This window comes from Nycticebus coucang, chromosome 17 (genome assembly GCF_027406575.1).
Source record: "Nycticebus coucang isolate mNycCou1 chromosome 17, mNycCou1.pri, whole genome shotgun sequence".
NCBI lineage: Eukaryota > Metazoa > Chordata > Mammalia > Primates > Lorisidae > Nycticebus > Nycticebus coucang.
This window is the reverse complement of record NC_069796.1, coordinates 57,423,554-57,445,258: the sequence shown is the minus strand read 5'-3', so window position 1 is coordinate 57,445,258 and position 21,705 is coordinate 57,423,554. Positions and strand designations below refer to the sequence as shown.

The 21,705-nt window shown below is 42.7% G+C and overlaps 1 protein-coding gene across 1 annotated transcript in view; it reads left to right on the top strand.

The window, feature by feature from the left end:
* The window catches only part of LOC128568557 (uncharacterized), a 40,698-nt gene extending 32,138 nt beyond the window's left edge, over positions 1–8,560 (top strand). Inside the window, 1 exon segment of the mRNA XM_053566217.1 lies at positions 8,450–8,560. Within this exon segment, the coding sequence (XP_053422192.1) occupies positions 8,450–8,560 (111 nt within the window).
* The last annotated feature ends 13,145 nt before the right edge of the window (positions 8,561–21,705 follow it).

Sequence of the window (21,705 nt, the reverse complement as noted above, 5' to 3'; positions counted from 1 at the left end):
ACATATACCACAATTTATTAATCCATTTGTGGATCGATGGGCACTTGGGCTTCTTCCATGACTTAGCAATTATGAATTGGGCTGCAATAAACATTCTGGTACAAATATCTTTGTTATGATGTGATTTTTGGTCTTCTGGGTATATGCCCAGTAGAGGGATTACAGGATTGAATGGCAGAAAGATGGAGACTTTACTTCTTTCATGTTTACGTGGATGGAGCTGGAACATATTCTTCTTAGTAAAGTATCTCAAGAATGAAAGAAAAAGTACCCAATGTACTCAGCCCTACTATGAAACTAATTTAGGGTTTTCACATGAAAGCTATAACCCAGTTATAACCTAAGAATAGAGGGAAGGGGGAAAGGGAGGGGAGGGAGGGGGGAGGTGGGAAGAGGGAAGGGGGTTGGTGGGATTACACCGGTGGTGCATCTTACAAGGGTATATGTGAAACTTGGTAAATGGTCTGTGAAGCTAGTGAATGATGCCCCATGATTATATCAATGTACACAGCTATGATTTAATAAAAAAAAAAGAAATAATCAGACTATACCACTCACACTAAAAGTAACTATTATTTTTCCAAAACTTTTGTTTCTGTTATATGTGTAAATATGTCGTGTGTGCCTGTGGACAGTGGATAATAGCATAAAGCAGAACAGGAAACATCAGTAAATTACACAGAAAAGAGTATGTGTTAGATTTTTTTGAAGCTTTTCTATCAGTTATGCACGCAGATGTGTATATGTAATGACATAAAATGTTTCTTAAGGTACCTCAGAGTCATTGAAAGCCTGGGGGAAGACATTCTCTAAACTCCTTTCAAGGTTGGGTTTTTTTTTTTTTTTTTTTCTGTAGAGACAGAGTTTCACTTTATTGCCCTCGGTAGAGTGCTGTGGTGTCACACGGCTCACAGCAACCTCCAACTCCTGGGCTTAGGCGATTCTCCTGCCTCAGCCTCCTGAGTAGCTGGGACTACAGGCACCCGCCACAACACCCGGCTATTTTTTGGTTGCAGTTTGGCTGGGGCTGGGTTTGAACCCGCCACCCTCGGCATATGGGGCCGGCGCCCTACTCACTGAGCCACAGGCGCCGCCCCAAGGTTGGGGTTTTATAAGTCAAATAGAGATGGTATTTTCTGGTAAAGCTAGGAATAAGAAAAATCTGGAGTCAAAGCCCCACTCCGCCACTTACAGCAGTGAGAATCAGTGCAAATGAACTTTTCCAAGCCTCAGTTTCCTTTGCACTCTCTGCAGATCCCACCTGGAGAAGTGGATGTTTGGGAACTGGGAAAAGGATAGAGATATCACCTCTCCTTCTGTTCTTCTTCATTACTTCTCAATATTTTCCTGCTCAGATTATCACTTTTATTTCTATTCTGGTTAATCCCACTCTTGCTATTTTTGTCATCTCTGTGGTGACTTTTTTTTTTTTTTTTTTGAGACAGAGTCTCACTATGTTGCCCTTGGTAGAATGCTGTGGCATCACAGCTCACAGCAACCTCAAACTCTTGGGCTCAAGTGATTCTCTTGCCTCAGCCTCCCAAGCAGCAGGTGCCTGTCACAACGCCTGGCTATTTTTAGAGACACGGTCTCACTCTGGCTCAGGCTGGTCTCAAACCTGTGAGCTGAGGCAATTCACCCACCTTGGCCTCCCAAGTGCTAGGATTACATGCATGCGCCACTGCACCTGGCTCTGGGGTGATTTCTTAATTCTCCTACCTGAAACTACAACATTAGGTTAGTGGGAACATGAGATGAAGAAAACACATGTACATAACTTATACAACCACACTGACACACAGTAGGTTCTCAATAAATGGCGATAGTAAGAGCAGCACCAGTAGTAGTGGATCAGAGTGTTACTAGTGTTTACCCTCAACGCCTGTTAAGAGGCCTCCTTAAGGAGAGAAGGGGTAAGATGTTAGGTTTAGACAGCTATGATTTCCTACTTCAGAAATTTTGCATTTCAATACAGGACTACAGAAAAATTTAAAATATTTGAAACCCAAAAGAACTAGCCTTTAATGGAGGAATTTAAGGAACCTAGACAAGTAGGAAGGAAAACAGTGTATTCTACTGCAAAGGGAGGAGCCTCTCCCTTGCATCTGACCCTTGGATACCAAATCAAAAATACCACCAATAATCTCAGACTCACTATGGTTGAGAGGCAAACACAATCAAATCTGAGCCTTCTCTCCCTGTTTATTCACAGTCTTGTTACTTTGAGTTGGTCTGGCAAGCCTTTGGAATGTGGGACATGTGCTAGGTAGAGATATTTCCACAGCCTTGTCAGAGCTGATTACAATGTTTCCAAAGGACCAGGCACAACATAGCTCACCAATGACCTGTGTCCTACTGTCTCCATAATATTGACGCCATGCAATAAAGAGCTGTGTGTTAACATCAAAGTATACTGCACATGCATCTGGGTCTGAGGATATCTTTAGGCTGCTTCATTTAGTCCTACTCCAAAGCATCCCAGAAGTAAAAGAGAAGGGGCCCAAGGTGACTGCTTCTCATCTGAGAAAGTGTTAGGAGGAAAAGGAAACACAAGCTCATTGACTACTTTGCCAATGACCATCCATACATCTCTAATTCTTAAAATATCACCTCCCAGAATACAAAAGGAAGAGCCTGGTGAGCCTCACTTCCTTGCTTGTGAATCCCAGAAGTTCACAAGACCTCACTAACCTAAGACCTGCCAACATGTTCTCTCACAAACTTCTTTGCCACCTGGAGTTTGCCCCATCAACAAAACATCTCAGGCTTGCCTCATTCCTTTTCATTCTCAGTAAGAGCTTTATTTTGGGATTTTGCAAGGTAGGGGCTGTGTGTGGGGAGCAAACTATGTATATAGACATGCAAAAGGCTTTCAAGCACACCTTGGACACAAACAAGTAGCTCAGCTTGCACATTCTGATCACTCTTAGCAGTGCCTGGAGAGACCCAGCCTGGCAGCCACCAACCACTGACTCTCACATTGGCTCTGGCACTACCTCGCTGGGTGACCTCTAGCAAGTGCCTTCTTCTCTGAGCCTTAGTTTCCTCATCCCTCCTTCAAGCTGATAGGACTAGCTTGTCTCTAACTTTGGTTCTCACTCCAGAAGCCTAATTAATTTTTAAAACTTTTAGGCTGAGAAACAAATATCTTTCTGAACAACCAATTAAATGTACAGATATAATCACATTAACTTATAAATCAGAATGTCCCTTCTACTTACATCATGATGGAACTTGCCTAAGGCTATCAACCTAGTTAATCAACAACTACTGAGGCCATTACCTTCCTATGTGAAGAACTGGTGCCTCTGGGGACACATCATACCCTGTGGCTTTCATGTCCAATGTTTGGATGGTTTTTCTTTTAGCATTTAAGGACAACGTCCTCTTTTTCTGGTCCACATGGAAATTAGTTCAAAGTTTCAAATACCCATTCAAGTTTTGTGAGTTTTCTATATGCCAGGCACTGTAGATAGACCTTCCAATAAGAACAGGCCTTCATCCCTAGAAGCTTACATTGACTGGCAGATATAGAGAAGTAAATGGACAAGTATACTGAAGTTTAAAAGGAGGAACAGTTATAAAGACATCTAACCCAGCCCTTGAGGACTCAATGGGATTTTCACAAAGAAGCAATCCCTGTGCTTAAAAACAGGTGGAACCCAGTCAAACAACTGCAGTAGGGGATGGATCCATGGCAATTCTTCCCAAAGGCTAGAAAAGTAAAAGCAAATATTTGGAGGTGATTTAAGCACCTAAAAATTATCCCCAAAGATCAAAAGATACCCACTGTTCTATTCAATATTCTATGCAATGGGGTTAGTTAAACACAGATCAGATGTGTTTCATATGCAACGCTTTGAATAGTGACTCATACCCTGCAACAGTAAAGGCAGCTAGGAATTTCAAAGGACACATCTGGGTTTGCAGTATCAGTCCTTGCTTGGGGTCTGTGTGACTCCCCCAAGTTGCTCAGCCTCCTCAATGTCAGTTTCATCCTCAGTTAAATGCAGCCTGACACATGGCAAACTTCTAACAACAAGCGGTAAAAATACTAAAAACACTAGCTAACAGGTGTGCGGGCACCACGCTGAGCTTGCTCATCAGTCACTCATCTAGGTCAATTCTTGCCAAATACACAGACTACCTGTTATTGTCTTCAAATTCCAGATGAAGAAAGGAGACCTGGGGAAGTGAGATAACCAGACTAAGGTAATAAAGCAAGCCAGGTACAAGTAGGTATTGACCCCTATTTGTCTGTGCTCGGTGCCCAAGTCTTAGCCACTAAGCCTTTCTTTTCACCTTTTATTTCTCCTCAGCCGGCCATGCCAGAAAAGTAGGTTTTCACCACTGAAATGACAAAAAAAGAAAAAATGTCCAGCATATTTAAGATGCAGACATTGTAAATGTAAGGTGTTCCTTGGTTCTATTCACAAATGACTGTGGTTATTTAAAATACATGTGTCAAGAGAGTTGCTTGCATCAAAACTACCTAAGGCTCAATTACCATTCCTGAATAAGAGGTCAGGTTTAAAAGCAACAGATTCAAAAGATAAATTTGGATCTGAAAAGGGAAAGATGACAAAACAGTTTGCTGGACAAGATGTCTGCACCTTTGGCCACTTTTCAATGAGATAGAAGGAAAAAGATGTTGAGGTCACTGAGAAAACAATTTAAATGTGCCAGAAAGAGACAGAGTGTGTGTGATCCCTCCTTTGTACCTGCAGAATGAGGCATAGATCCATTCAGAGGGAGTCAAAGGCATAATAATAAAGGGGAGGAAAGGGATCTTTCTTACACCACAGCTAGATCCACTAAATTGGGAGATTAAGCTTGACACATTTGACACCATGGCACATTGGCCTGGCTCATGGTGTCATTTTGTGTCAAGTATTAGTACAAAAAGCTGACACCAAGGCACTGAAGGAGCATTTGATGTTTCTTTAAATGGTTTCTGACTTGGCACAAGAAAAAATGAGTGTAACAAACATCAATGTGATTGCTACACTTCTCAAAGAGCTTTGAAAGTTACCTCTAGGTTGACCAGCTTGTTTCCTTACAGGTCTCAGCAGGTTGCAATATATTTAGAGTGTACTACTTTTTGCATGTCTGTTTTGCTGAAAGCAAAAGGGACTCAGAGTCCTCCTCTTAAAGCTGTCTGGAAGGGATCCATAGTGTCAGAATCCAGGATCTATGGAATAACTGGGGCAAATGGTAATGTGCAGACGCAGCTTGGTACACGGACTAAAAACACAGATCTAGGGCTCTCTGTCCCAAGATCTTAATTCACTGCACCTCTACTGGGGTCCAGGAACTTGTGTTTTGACTAAGACATATGTAATCTTGACAATTAGCCAGATGCAATAAATATTGTATGTGGTGGGGAAAAGGCTGGACGGAAACTGCAGACATTGGGGTGCTGGTCCCAGTTCTGGGACCTACTTGTTATAGGATCTCTGGCAATTCACTTCTCAGTTTCTTTAGCCACTCTCTTTCGCCTCTCAAATGGTAAACTGGGGAGGAAGAGAGCTTGGGAAAGATCTGCAAGCATCTCTGGCCTCCATTAGTCTGGATTGGGGTATTAGGGTTAGGAGCTATCACCACATATACTAGTAATCAGGATCTTAGACTCTAGAGTTAACCATTCCTAGGTGCAAATTTTAACATTGCTGCTTTCTAGTTCCTGGACTACTGTCAACTAACAATTTTTCTGGTGCAAGTTACGTAATTTCACTGAGTCTCAGTCTCCTCAGCTACAAAATGCAGACGATTATAACAGTGCCTATGGGATACTTTTTTGTGACTGTTAAATGAACCAAGTATATAAAAGAATTCCCAAGACTATGCCCTGCTGAGTGTTCAATGCCTGTTAGTGTGAACACCCCTGACAAGGTCAACCAGAGGAGCCATCTGTCTTTCTCTGGAGCTACTATGATTAAGGAGATTCATGAAAAGGTAACCCTGGCTGAGCAACTTCCTTGGGCTTGTCCTTTTATCAAGAGAAATTCAGAAGAAATGAGCTTTTCTGGAGAGAATGGGATACCAGTGGGAAGTGTTACATGTATCTCTCAGGAGAAAATACAGGAACAAACTAGAGAATGTTGTTATACCATCTACACCAGGGGTCCTCAAACTGTGGCCCACAGGCCACATGAGGTGATGTGCTTGTATTTGTTCCCATTTTGTTTTTTTACTTCAAAATAAGGTATGTGCAGTGTGCATAGGAATTTGTTCACAGTTTTTTGTTTTGATTTTTTTTAAACTATAGTCCAGCCCTCCAACGGTCTGAGGGACAGTGAATTGGCCCCCTGTTTAAAAAGTTTGAGGACGTCTGATACACCATGTTTATCAAAATTTGGTTCAGGGACAATCAGCTTCAGAACCAACTCAGCACTCAGAGAAGCATGTTCCTGTCTCTAATGGCTCAGCCTCCCAGTGGGGTAAGTCTAGCAGTTTTTCTCAGAAGCTACACAGGACACTCTTCTATAAGTGAGGTTAGAGTCACTAGCAAATATGGCTAGTGAAACAATCCTTCAACTCAATTCTCCAGGCCTGTGATTACCCAGAAACAAGCAAAAACAAACAAACAACAACAAAACCAGTGAAGGCAAATGGACTTGTACATCTGTGCATTTACTGAGAATGTGAACTTCTTTACAGTCTTGTTATCTCCGATGCAGCTGGGTTACAAGCGGGTGTCCAATTTCTGCATAATTCACAACTCCCCAGAGAATCAAACACTATCCAAAGGCTGGCTACTTAAGGATGTGGATTGTCTCAACTTCCTCAGAATGGCAGTGTGGTTTATAAAAATTAAATACAAAAAGCATGTGACTCAGGCCTCCCCTTCTGTCCTCTCCTCCTACCCCCTGTCCCCATCTGACTTCTCCAGCTCTGTTCCCGTTCTCTCCTCTCACACTCTTCTTCAGATTTCCTTTTCCTTCCTTCCCTTCCTTGTACTTCTCTCCTCTTCTTTGCCCGTAGCTTTCCTGTCTTTGGGTTCTTCCTCTGACTTTCAGCCTCTATGTGTGTTTGTCTCTCTTTTCGTGCCTCTTTCTCCCTCATTTTTCTGCTTTCTCTACCCTTCTACTGGTGTCTGTCTGTCTCTGCCTATTTCTTCATCATACATAGTCATTTGCTGCCCATTCACCCTCTGGTCCCGCAACTCCTGGCTTCCCTTCCAACACTAGCCTCCAGCGGCATGTTTCTGGTAAGGTATGCACCCCAAACTAAATCAGCCAGGGTGTGTTATATGTCCCCATGGGCCACTGACTCTCTTTAGATACTTTTGGCTATCTGCCACCAGAGGTAGGGAGTGAGAAGGGCTCTCAGTGGGAGGGAAGCTAAACTGGGGCTGGAAGGATGCAGCAGCAATTACAGAGTAGAGGCAGCAAGACCAAACAGCTCTACCACCCAGAGTGTCCTCTGCAGAGGGGTTCTTTTGTGGTTTGGAGTGTTCATCAATCATTCTATTTCCAGAGTACAAACATCTCACTGGGAAGGTGAATAGGCAGTGGGGTGGCAGTAACAAGTGTGTGTTGGGAAAACTTTAGCTTCCCCAAATCTCCATCAATATTCCCAGCCAACCAACCCTCTCAAAACACAAAAATCTAAGTAAAATCTCAGGGCCGCTTTGCATCCAGGCTGTAGAAAGCTCCCGTCCCTCCTCACCCTCCCCGCCCAAACACGTCCAGCCGCTCCTCCTTCTTCCAACCCAACAGCCACTCTAAGCGCCTCCTTTATAGACATCCTATCACTTCACTCACGAAAAGGGATAACTGTCCCCCACCTACAAATGGGCAAACACAGCGATGGGACAGATTCAATTTTGGAAAATACTACTTTGGAGTGCCGGCAGCTTTCAGAGCCCAGAGGATTTTCCGCTGGGCACACCTGAAGTCGCCAAAGTCACTGAAAGATTAAGGATGGTGAGTTCTTAAGAAACTTTGTCAAAACGCAGTGCCCTCCCCTAATTAGAGCTCCCTAGGCAGGGAGACTCTAATTTCTTCCAACCGCCTCACAAACTCGACCTGCCCAGCGCGCGCCTGCACACACCACGTGACCCTCACACCCGCCCCGGTGTCGGCGTTTCAGGATGAAAGTGCAGGAGGCAGGTAGTAAGAATACACTCTGGCAGGGCTCCCGACGCGCCCGCAACTCCCCCCATCAGGGAGGGAGAGGACTGAAATTCTGAGGTTTGGCTTGCAGCCCAGCCCGGGGAGATGGAATACCCACCGCCAGGGACCGAGGGGAAGGCCAGGGCTCAAGTCTGAGGACCAGCCAAGTCTGCACTACTCAGCTGAATGGCCCCTCAGTTGCCTGCAAGTTGAAACCTCAGTCAGGCACACAATGAGGTCGCTGTTTTCCGACAGGAGGCATTTGGATGCTTTACACACTCACCCCAAATTGGGCCTGAGAGCAGAGAGTGCATTTCCTTACCCATGTTCAGATGCGCCCCTACAAGTGGCAGAGGCAGCCTGGGCCCCCGGGAGGGAGCTGTTCACCTCCCCCGCACTCAGCCACAGGAAGCCCGCGCAGGCCACCTGTTGGACTCTGTTAGACCGCCCTGTATCGTAAGCCCCCAAATCCGCACGGTGAAGCGAGGCACCTCGGGTGCCTGATCCCTCAGCTATGGATAAATTTCACTCACACCTCCTCCTCGGACTGCCTTAGCTGACCACAGCCAGCCCTTCCCCCTTCTCCCTCTCTCTTCCTTAACACTCCAGCAATCTCTTAAATGAAGCGCGCTTAGCCTCCCTAGGGGCTGGGGCTGCCCATGATCTCCTAGCGCGCCCAGGCGGCTGCGGATCTCCAAGCGCTTACGCTGGAGCTTGCTTAATGCGCGGGCGGGCTGAGAAGCCCCAAATGGCACGTTGATGGGGGGAATAGTCAGTGATCTGCTCTGCTCCAAGCAGCCCCCTTTCTCCGTGGAAAGCGGAAGGGGGCTTCCCCCTGGGCTTAGAGATGAAGGCAATTCGGGAAAGCCCACAAGGAAATTGGGTTGGGGAAACCAATGTTACGTTCCGCTGTCAATCCCAGGAAAGGTGCAAGGAGACCCAACTTTCTCTCGCCTCCTTGCCAATCCCTTCAAGGGCGCCGCCACTGGCGTCTACTCACCCCTGGGTATGGACGCTGCCCCAGCCAGGCACTCAAGCAGACCTGTGCTCACCGGGTCGCGAAACGCGTTGATATCTCGCTCAGCTCCTGGGCCACGCGGCGAAGGCTACGCGCTCCAAGCCGGGCAGCTGAGGGCAGTCGATCCCATGGGTGACGAGTTGGCAGAGGGCGCGCCGCCCGGCTGAGGGCGCATCGCTCCCAGGTCTGGCGCAGGCTGCGGCTGAGAGAGGGGCTCTTGGGGAAGTTGGTGGCGCTGGGGGCAGACTTCGGACTTTGCGCCCACTCCGGCTCGGGCAGCCGGGTGCGTCCCCCGGGGTAGACAAGGGACTCGCCCGCGGAATGGGGGCCGCGCGGGCCAAGCGGCTGCGGGAAGCCTCGGCCGGCCGCCGCCTAGGAGCGCAGCAGCATCGGGCTGCCTGGAACCCCCAGAAGCGGCTGGGGTAGAGGAAGAGCGAGGGAGCCGGGCTGCTTCTTCCCGGCTGCGGGCGCCCCTTGTTCACAGCCCAACCGGCTCCAGCCCTCCGCTCCCCTCCTCCGGTCCACGTCCTCCTCCCCTCCGCTGCTTCTCCGGCTCGCGAGGCTCGCCTGGAACCAGAGGCTGAGCGGAAGGCGGCCGCAGCGCCCGCAGCATGGAGGGCGATCTCTCCGGCTCCGGCTCGGGCTCGGGCTCGGACTCAGGCAGCGGCAGCAGCAGCCGCCGCCTCCCGCGCGCCCACGTGCTGGAGCCCCGGTGTGCGCGCTCCGGCTGGCGGGGCCGGAGGGAGGGAGGGAGCGAGACCAGCCGCGGGTGGGGGCGGCGGGGCGAGCCTGCACACCGGTGCAGCAGAGGGGAAGCCGCCGAGAGACCCCCCCAGGGCGCGGGGCTCCTCGGCTGCAGCTCCGGGAGGACTAACGTACAGGGCTCCCCCAGCTCTCCCTCCCCGTGCGGAGCGCTGGGAGCCTGAGCGGAAAGCAGGCGGGGTGGCGGAGGGAGCTCCCCTCCGCAGGATTAGCCGCGAGCAGGGGCCGGAGGCGGCTAAGTGTCTCGGCCGAGGGGACAGGTTCCAAGTATACTTGAACCTCCTCCCCACACCAAGAACCGGGTTCAGAAACACCGCGTGAAGGAGTAAGCGGGTTCCCAGCGAGAGCTGGTTCCGGCGTGCCCCGCCTTCCTCCCAGAGTAAGCACTTTTCCCGTTAACCAACAGACTCCAAGGGTTCCTCCTTCCAGGGAGAAGGGAGTTGTCTTGCAACATGGGCCTGACAACCGCCAATCAATTGGTAAGTAATTAGTAAGCACCCACTTGGAGCAACGCCTGGCAGTGTCCTGGAGCAAAGGGCCCTCCGTAGTTGGGAGCAACGTTGTGTTTTCTGCCGTGCCCTTAGGCCTTATTGCCCCAACAATAAAATAAGGTTCCTTCCTGATGAGTGAGAAAGACAAAACAAGTACGTGTGGGAATTTTAAAATTCGAAGACAATTTAAAAGATAGGTAATACTTCACTGCTAATAAGAAATGTGATTACAATTAAAATGCAGTAATAGTAAATGAGAACACTAAGGACATACATGATTTACAATATGCACATATTACTGGGCATTCTGTGCAATCACTTAGAGATCATTGTCTCCAATCTCCTCTCTATAGGGAAACTGAGGCTCAGAGAAGACAAATAAATGGCTTGTGCACTGTCACACAGCATCTGATTGATCAGACCCCACTCTGGTCTCGGTCAAGCCTGTGTTTTTTCTCCCACATGTCAGTACTCAAATAATGTTCAGCATTACTGAGATGAGACGGCAGCAAACTAGGAGAGAGTTTCAATCCCTCTAGAGTTTCCAAAAAAAGGCTTCCTGAAATAAGTGGGATTTAGCCTAATCCTAGAGTGGGCAGGATTCTAATAGCTGGAAAAGTGTGATCATTCACGAGGAGGAAGTGAGGGGTGGTAGAGAAGGATGAAGGGGACGCATCGGAGCAGCAGCAAACCGGTCTGGCAGCAGAAGATAGCCTAGGCAAGAGGGAGTCACTGAAGGGTTTTAAAGCAGTAAAAGAAAATAATGAAAGTTTCATTTTAGGTTGGTCAATATATTCCTGTACAGGATGGATTAGAAGCGGAAGCAGGGAGAAAAGAGGAAAGGAATTGCAGGCAGAGAAAACCATTAGGAAGTCAAGGCAGCTGTCTGGGTGCAAGTGATGGAAGTCTGATGAGATGTAGCAGAAAAAACCTGAAATAAGTGAAAGACTTCCTGCTCCTGTTCTTAAAAGCCTGCTTTATAGGAAATGCCCTGCTGTTAACTGCAGGGGACACCTATGGAAAGGCTCTGGTGTTTAATACACCCTAGGAAAATGGGGCTGATACTTCAGGGAAACAGTGGGGCTTTTCATAGGAACTGGTCTGAAGTGTGTCCAGTCTTTTGGTTTCAACATTCAGCACCCAAAAGCTGGACAGCAACAGCCCTTCAGGAAGAATAGAGTAGGCTAGAATTTCTATCAAAGGCAAACACCAGAAAAAGAAGGAAATTCTTATTTTGTTTTTATTCCTTGTAGGCACTTGAAGTCACGAATGAATGGCTTCTGGGTTTTCCTCAGGTTTTTCTCGTCTAAATAGTCTTTCCATCTGGTATCCTGTCTCTTTGAATGGACCAGCAGCAACAGTAGCACCTGGGAACTTATCAGAAACAGACTTCTAGGCCCTGCCACACAGCAATTGAATTAGAAACTTCTTAAGAAAATTTCTAACTTGTATGTAGCAACATTAAGTTTGATAGCATTTCTCTATCTGTTCCTCTCCTAAGCTAGTGTCTTCAAGTTTTTGAGTGTGATGTATAATAAAAAACACAATGTATTACACCCATGGTGCTACACACAGAGACATATGTAAATATAATTTAAGTAAAATTTCATAAAACAACATGTATCCTTAATGTGTGACTCAATCATTTTTATTCAGTTTATTTCATTTTAGCTGGTTATGACCTACTAATTGATTCCAGGCGTGTGGATGGGCTGCAATTTGCGGTTTGGAAAATATTGAGCTGTGTCATTAATTCTTTCTTCCTTGGATTTTGGTTGTCTATGTATTTGCATCTCATCTAGTCTGTGAGTTCCTTGAGGGTAACTTCAGATATTTTTTATCTTTGAAATGTAAGTCAGAAATTACAGAGGCTTTTATATGTAGTGGCAACTCAATAAATACTCAAAGAGTAAATCAATCAATGAATGCATGAATGGATTAAAGTTAGGAATTGGGATCAGGCTGAGGGAAGATGAGGGTGAAGCTTGAGGTTTAGGAGAGGGTTAAGCCAAGAAAATATCTACCTCAAACTTTAGTTCACTGAAGCATTATCAATGGACTATTACTAAGTCATTTCTAAAACAATCTCAAATTCCACATATCCCACTGTCAGCCGGAATCTTATTTTCCAATAAGATTCACGTTTGTTACTTAACAAAATCCCAAACTTTGGGGACTTGAGTAGGAAGGAAAGCAGCTGAATAACTAACTCAGATAACTGGAAGAATAAAAGAACTAGGGATGTGAGGAAGGCAAATGAGGGCTCAGTGGACACGGTCCAAGGACAGCTGACTGTAAACTTAGCCTCCTAGGACCAGAGCTATTCGCCAAGGAAAGGGAAGAACTGAAACTACTTACTTGGACTGAGGCAGACTTTTTCTGACTTCACAAAGATACTTCATCTTTTCAACATTCAAAATCACTTTTTTTTTTTGAGTATAGTAATTTTCCTGTCACAGGAAAGATACCATGAAAAAGTACTTATTGTTTACTAACCTACATAACTTTAGAGTGAAGAGTATTATGACTTATTCACTATAAATAAAATCATAACCTAAGGGCTGAGTATTAGAGTCACAGTATTCCACACAGTAAAGAGGTCTCAAGTGTACACAGGTCCAACTCCTTATTTTAAAGTAATCTGTGAAAGTCATCACAGATTCTCTTCTTACAGGTCCTACAAGAAAGCTACAGACATAGGATTTGATCTCAGGTTTTCAGACTCAGTCATCACCACTGTCTCTTATGTACTACATGGAGGGGGCTACCAACTATACGGTTAGGATTCCCTTTCAGCATAAAGAAGAATAATCGATGTGTTTTCTTAAAAGCCTGGAAGTAGATAACATGTATTGAGTATCTAATACATAGTAGGCACTGTAGCGGGTGTTTTGCTTACTTAATGTTATTAAAATCCCCATTTAAAACCTCCCCGAAATAGGATTGGGGGAGAGAAAAGGAAGAGTCATAGAAGTTAAACAACTTGGAATTTAAGACCAGAAAGTTTCAGAGCAAGTTTGGAACAAAGTCCTGTTTTATTCCTAAATTCATATCCTCTCTTTCTCTCTTTGCTTTGTTTCTCAAGCCATTGCAGATTTTAATCAAAATGTGGAAGATGGAAGGGCAGAATTCTGTCTGGGGAAGAGGATTGAAATGGGTAACCTGAGAAGTACCCCGTCTTGCTGAGGGTCTGGGATGCTCAAAAGGATTATTTGCCTCAGGCAGAAGTCCTACTACATAATTTGAGTACATCTCAGTGTGCAGAATCCACAATTTGGCGAGGCGGTTGCTCATCACACATGAAAGTTAACACTGCTGTCTAAAACTCCATTTGGCTGCAGCTCAACAGTAAGTAGCATTAGAAAAATTTTACTTCCTATGTAAATTGGGATCCTTTTGTTTGTCAAAGTAACAGATGCCAACTTAAGCTAGTTTAAAGAATCAGCTTAAAAAATGAAGCAAGGTCTCTGGAAGGAACTGTAATGTGGGAATGAACTTCTCATCATACCCTCATTGTCTGTCTCACTCTCTTTCTCTTAGAGAGAAAGTATATCACACACACACACACACACACACACATCTTTTCTTATCTCATTGTCTTACTATGCTTATACTTTCTTTTCTTGCTATAGAAGAACCCTCTGCATCTATGTTCCAGTGTGGCAGAAACTGTCCATCCCATGCACTTCACATGTATTTCTTAACTTGCTATCCCTGGACTCCAAGTCTTTACCAGGAGAGGGTATCCTATTAGTCCATCCTGTGTTAAATGTCCGCCTCTGGACAATCATGCAAAACTGGGAGTGTAGATTGACAGTGTCAATAAAGCTGCTGGAAGTTTAGCTTATCAAATTACATATAAAGTGGGGAAGGTGACTAAGTGCTGGAAAGAATATAAAAGTGTGGTGCTGGGGATCTTTTTATATGCACAGTAAATTGTGTATAGGCAATAGCCAGGAGGACATGAGGATTGGTGACATTCCAGATGATTCGAGGACCTAAAGTATGAATAGATCTCCTTCAAAAGATCCCTGCCACCCGTGCACCTGAGTACAGACAGGGACCAGAACTAATGGAAGGTAATAAATGTCTCTAACAGCTCAGATCTGCCATTTCCTCTGAAGATTCACCCTTTGCCTGATTTCCTAAAAAGAACATTGAAGGGCAATTTGGAAAACCTGTGTGGAAACTCTGCCCTCACCTGTTTTGCAATTTGGGGCAAGGTACCTCACCTCATCAAAATCAAAGTTGCTAAGCCCTGCCTACCTCAGAGAGCTGTTCCAAGGAACAAACATTTGTGAAGCTGGCACTATGTAAAATCTAAAACACTGAACAAACGTACAGGATTATTAGTAATACAAGAAATAACAGGAAGCCAACGAGTTCTAACACTTAGGTTACCTTTGCAAATGTATATTCCAGCATGCTCTTTGGAGTAGAAAAAAGATCATGCTGTGAGTAATGTAATTAATGTAAAGTGTGTTTATTCTGTATTTATGAGGCATGGTCAGGTGAAAAAGATCTGTACGGCTCAAAAGTGAAGAACTGAAAAGTGCACCGTTCTCAAGAAACAAATGGAGCCTTCTGCGGTGTCAGTAACGTTAGCAGTAGTGATAGTAATACAGAAATAGCAATACTAACCAAATGCCAACGTTCTGGCATTGTGCTAAATGATCTCCAGGCAGTAGCTCATTAAACTCATATAATCGTCTCAGCTGGGCTCCGTTATCATCTCTGTTTTAAAGATGAGGAAACTGAAGCAAAGATGAGGTAATAATTTACCCACAGTGTGAAAGATGATAAGTGGTAAAAAACAGATTAAGCCCCAGTTTGTTTCAATCCAAAGTTAAAGTAAATAACCAATATATTATTCTATATTTTATTTTGTAACCTTGGGAGAAATATATGATAAATGCTAAGTTTTAGTGGTGAAAATTATTAAAGGGGAATGTAAACTAAAGGAAAGCATCTAATAATCAAAGATAGTCAGTCATGACTCCACATGTGTTTTTGATGTGTAATACTATTCCACTGCATATGAATGATTGCTAAGTAAAACTGAATTATTAATAATCTAATCACTGCACACCTATTAAAATAGAAAAAGAAGTAATGTCAATTTTGGATGAGATGCTCAGCAACAAGAGCACTCATTTATTGCTAATGAAAATGCAAAATGGGACAGCCACTTAGAAAATAGTTTGACAGTTTCTTAAAAAGCTGAACTCAGGCTTACCATGAAAGCAAGAAATTAAATTCTTAGGTAGTTATCCAATTTATTTGAAAACATCTCTACACAGAAACCTGCAGGCAAATGTTTATTTGTATCTTTATTCATAGAATCCAAGAACCAGAAGCAACAAAGATGTTCTTCAGTAGGTAAATGGATAAACTATGTATATATGTGTAATAACATAGAACAAAATAGCATTCAGTGATAAAAGGTAATAAACTAGCAATCCACGCAAGACACAAATTCTAAATACATATTGATCAGTGAAAGAAGCCAATTTGAAAGTCACATGCCACGTGACTTTATTTATGTGACATGCTTAAAAAGGGAAGACTACAGAGATGGTAAACCCGTTAGTGTTGCTAGGGGCTTATGAGAAGATCAAGTAGTGAAGCACAGGGGATTTTCTTAGGGTGGTAAAACCATTCTGTGTGTATAGTAATGGTGTATACTATGCATTTGTCCAAACGTATATAACTTTACAGCACAAGAGTGAACCTTTATGCATACAAAATTTAAAAAGCCATTTAGGATTTGGGGTGATCCCAGAAAGAAATACAGATTTTGACAAGAGACTTAACTATAGTATAAAGGTATGAAATATCCTTTTTTTTTTTTTTTTTTTTTGTAGAGACAGAGTCTCACTGTACCGCCCTCAGGTAGAGTGCTGTGGCATCACACGGCTCACAGCAACCTCTAACTCTTGGGCTTACACCCTCAGCATATGGGGCCGGCGCCCTACTCACTGAGCCACAGGCGCTGCCCGGTATGAAACATCCTTAATGAAGGAAATGGAGAAAAAACGATTGACCTAGTAATTGAAAACGAATGGAATCAGTAAGACCAAATGTAAAAGAATTGTTTTATGATCACTGTACTGTAGTTGATAAACTTATTTCTCATATGGGTACAAGTTAACCATATGAAACCCTTATACATATATACTGGAAGTGAAAAATTGATAGTAACTGGTGAGAGCCAGGCTTCTCATTGTTGATGTGGAAGGTTACAGGTAAACACTGAGAGAAGGCTAGAAAGCCATGTGCTAATGGATTAGCGTTAGAGGTATCAGTATTAAATCAGGCTTGGCTTAATACAGATACAGATGCGGCTCGGCGCCTATACTCAGTGGTTAGGGTGCTGGCCACATACACTGAGGATGGTGGGTTCGAACCCAGCCCAGGCCTGCTAAAAACTATGAAACTGCAACAAAAAATAGCCAGGCATTGTGGTAGGCGCCTATAGTCCCAGCTACTTGGGAGGCTGAGGCAAGAGAATCGCTTAAGCCCAAGACTTTGAGGTTGCTGTGAGCTGTGATGCTACAGCACTGTACCGAGGGCAGCAAAGTGAGACTCTGTCTCAAAAAATATACACAGATAGATAGCTAGATAGCTAGATGATAGATACAGATGGATAAATATAGAAATAATTATAGATGCATGAACATACACTGGTTAGTGTACAGATATGTAATTCTTTACTCCGTCATCTGAGAAGGCCTAAAAGCAATGACATCTCAGTAACTGCACACATGTCACACCCAAATCTTAGTTTCTAATATCATTTTCCAATAGAAGGAACCAAAGCTTCTTGGAGAAACTCTGATTGGAGAACTGGGGAAAGAAATGTTCAAAATAATTCTGAAACATCTTGTAGTACCAGGAAATAAGAAAGTGCTCTCTCTCTCTCTCTCTCTACACACACACACACACACACACAAACACACATAGAATAACTTAGTGTGTCAAATGGATAGAGGAGCTAACTGAAGGAGCCCACTAAGCTGGAACAATTTGAACAACAAATAAACAAAGTAGTATTGTGTTATAACCCAAAATATAAAACAAATATGCTCATGGCCACACTGATAGAAATAAACAATTGAAGAAAAACAAAAAATGGGGAAGAAGAGACAAATCTCCCATGTAGAAGAATTTCAAATAATTCATGTAGATACTTCCCCCTCAATGAAACAGAACAGAACTCTCCATTCTCTAAGTGTGGGCTAAGAAGAGGAAATTTACACTGGCGAAACCTGAAAAAGTCTTTCTTAGCCAGATGGTCAACATTAACATCGACAATGCCAAGACCAGTTGATAGAATATACTCTAGATGTGATAAGAAGGGCATTTTGCCTCTGTAGTCCTTCTGTGAAGAACCTGTAACCACAGTCTAATCATGAGAAAAACACAGAACAAATTATAATTGAAGAGTATTCTATAAAATACCTGACCAAAATATCAGATTCCTCAAAATCATCAAAATTACAAAAAATGAGGAAACTTTGGGAAACTGTCACAGCCAAGAAGACACCTGAGGACATACAACTAAATGTAAGTTGGTATGTTAATGAGACTTAAAGAGAAAAAAAGGACAGTTGGTTAAAAACCAAGATATAGGAATAAAATGAACTTTAGTTAATAATAATGTATCAATATTGCTTCATAAATTTGTCAAATGTACCATACCAATATAAGATGTTAATAATAAGAAAAAGTGGATATGAGGCATGTGAGATTCTCTGTACTAGCATGGTAATTTTTCTGTAAATCTAAAATCATTCTAAAATAAGAACTCATTATTTTAAATGTAAAATAATAATAGTAACATTAGAGAACCCCAGGAGATATGTTTCAGGGACTACATAGTATTCTTTCCTCGAATAATATAATATTTAGAGCAAGAATATCCAAAACCAAACAAAAATGAAAACAGAACTTAACTAATTTAGACTCATCAATGAGAAAAAAAATTAACAGTTAATTTTTCAGACAGGTCAATGTCCCCTTTCAAATCATTTGAAGCCTCCTGTTGTAGTAAAAAACAATCCTCCTCATTTTTCTGCTTGCTAGGCCTGTTCTGCTCATATTTAATGATGATTTAGACATCTCAAAGATAATATTGATCTGTGCCTTGAAGTGGAATTGATTATTCAGCATGCATGCCACTATTAAAATGTCCCTTCATTACATAGGCATTTGCCTTAGCACACAGGGATGCTGTTTTGTCATCAGCATGTATTTGGTGTCTATAGGGTTCAATCTCAACTAAGCAGATAAAGTCAAGCTTCATGAAGAGAGTTTGATTTAGGTTTAAAAACCAATAACAAAATGCAAGTGTGGCTGTAGAAGAGCATGTGCCAATTTAATTCTGGAAAGAAAAAGAGAGGAAATCCTTTTAAAAGATGGTGGTTTTATATCATCTGGAGATTACTTAGGGGAGAAAAATGTGTGCATGGTAACTGCAGCCATTTGAACTGAGTAAAACAATTAGGAGGTGATTCAAATCCTAATTTCCATCCATTTTTCCCACCGATTCATTGGCTTTTTGGAGGGCAGAACAACAAAATGAAGATTGCCAGCCCATTCAAAATTACTAAAGGAAAAGATTTTATTATTCGTACACTAGGGCAAACCAGTCAGAATTGAACTATTCTTTTGTATTTCAAAAGCTGTATAATTTTTTTTACCAATACTTTCTAGGTACAGTATTTTCTTTGGAAAGCATGTTTGATATGAATTCTTTTTGTTATTCGGGTAACACAAATATTACTTCACTGCAGAATATTTCTTCTCCCAGAAAATGTTTTCAGAAGAAAAATTTCAGGTCTAACACAACACTATAACCAAACTATTTTTTAGCACCCTGAAATATCATGAGATTAAATTACATATGTAGGATTTTAATGTTGTGAATTTAGCAAACCGAATTAAAGATTAGAACATACTGAAGTAAGATACCATGGAAAATGACCCAGCAATTCTGTTCCTAGGTATGTACCCCAAACTGGTGTTCAAACAAAATCTTGTACATGAAGGTTCATAGCTGCACTGTTCTCAGTAGCCAAAAGACGGAAACAATCCAAATTTCCATCAATGATGAATACATAAACAAATTGGGCATATCTATACAATGGAATATTATTCATCCATGACAAGAAATAATGCCTGCTATAGCATGGATAAACCTTGACAACATTATGCTTACTGAAAAAAGGCAGTCTAAAAAGGTCATATATTATAGGATTCCTTTTATATGAAATACCCAGAATAAGCAAATTCGTAGCAATACCAAGCATCATTTCTAGAGACTGAGAGAAGTAAGGAGTGGGAAGTGACTGCTTCTTTTTGGGGTGATGAAAATGTTCTGGAATTAGACAGTGGTGATGGTTGTAGAACATTGCGAATGTACCAAAAGCCACTGAAATTGTATAAAAGTGGTTAAAATGTTTAATTTTATATTATGTGAACTTTATGCAGTAAAAAATACATACAGTATGTATGTATGTATGTATAACTCAAGGACACACTTTGGAAAGCACCAGAAGACTGAACCACTAGCCTTGTATAATTGCAGCCACCTGTATTGTCCATGGGGGAGAATCCAGCAGAATTAGCACACAGGAAGTATAGATACTGCCTAGGCCGAACAGCATGGAGAAAAGGGCTTCCTGGGAATCAATTCTCTATAGATACTCTGCCCTGCTGTTCTATTCTACCTAAGACATCAGAAGCAGAAATTTAAAAATTAAAGCAACTGCCTATCAGGCAGAGAAGCAGATGGACATCAAGATGGTCTGTCAGGCCAGGAGCACGCTGTGGTTGGTAGGCACTAGTCACGAACCACAACTAGATGTTTCTGCAAAATGCATCCAGAGAGTCCCTTATGGTCTGCAAAGTCAATGGCAGATGTGGCCAGACTGTAGATGGGGGTACTTAGCAGACCTGTGGGAGTGAAACCTGACTGGAGGAGGTGCAGACCGGTAGCTGATGAATGACGAAGCATAAACTGGAGGAAGGATGCAGGGTATAAGCAGGAAACCATAAAGGAAGCCAAGTTACAGGAACACTTGCCAAACACATTTGGTTTCAGATTTCTTTTGGGTTGTAGTAGACTTAGTTATCTCTCATGAACCATACTTTTAAAAATGTACCAAAAAAGCAAAGCCCAGATGAGATGAAGCTAATGATTATTTGGAGTAGTAACATTACTTCTGATTAAAAAAGCAGGTCCCATTTGCTTGGTGTTAACTAAGGACCGGGTGTGTGTTAGAAGCATCAGATGGATTACGTCATTTAACATTCACAATTACCCTTTGAGGCAGGTGTTATACATATCAGATGAGGATCTAAGGAAACTGAGGCCTGGGGGTCCAGGAATTCCCTCACAGTCTCATATCTAACTAGTGGCTGAACTGGTGTTTTGGTTTGGAAGCTAGGAGCCTGGTGGCACTGCCTGCTCTTGTCATCACAGAGGCACTTTTGGTAACAGAAATGCTAGCAGAAAAAGCATCCAGGGTATACCTAATGGGTTCTTGACCTGTTATAACCTGACTCTGAGGAAACACACAAAGGCCCAGAAACTAACCAGGGGAGACAGTATACATTATCTATTTATATAATTATATAAATTAGCTATTTATACAACTATAATTCCCAATAAAATAAAAATTGCTATCAGACAGGACCCCTGAATTTTTCAATACTTAATATAGTGTCTGGTGTATAACAAGCCTTTAATAAATATTTCTGAATAAGTAACGCTCTGTCTCTGGCTAATGACTGATAATAATAATACTTGCTACCCTACATTGAACATTTAGCTAGGAAATGTACATTTTACAAAGTTTATATTTTATTTCTACCTCCCAACCAATAAGTACCACTACCCCATTTACCAAAAGCCTGAGGCTTAAATAACTTGCCCAAAATTAATCATCTAGTCAAAAGTGAACTAGGTTTCCAACCCTAATCTCTATGACTCTAAATCCCAGGTGCTGACACTGCTTCTATTTTCTATAATATATTATCTGTCCCTTAGTGAGGTGGGATTGATGATAATATACTTTTTGTAAAAGGGAAAATTAAAATTGTAATGTTGGTTAAGTTTGTTTAGTTTTTACTTATTTATTTATGTATTTTGAGATAGAGTCTCAAGCTGTCTCTCTGGGTAGAGTGCTCTGGCATCACAGCTCACAGCAATCTCCAACTCTGGAGCTTAAGCAATTCCCTTGCCTCAGCCTCCCAAGTAGCTGGGACTACAGGTGCCTGCCACAATGCCTGGCTATTGTTTTGTTATTGTTGT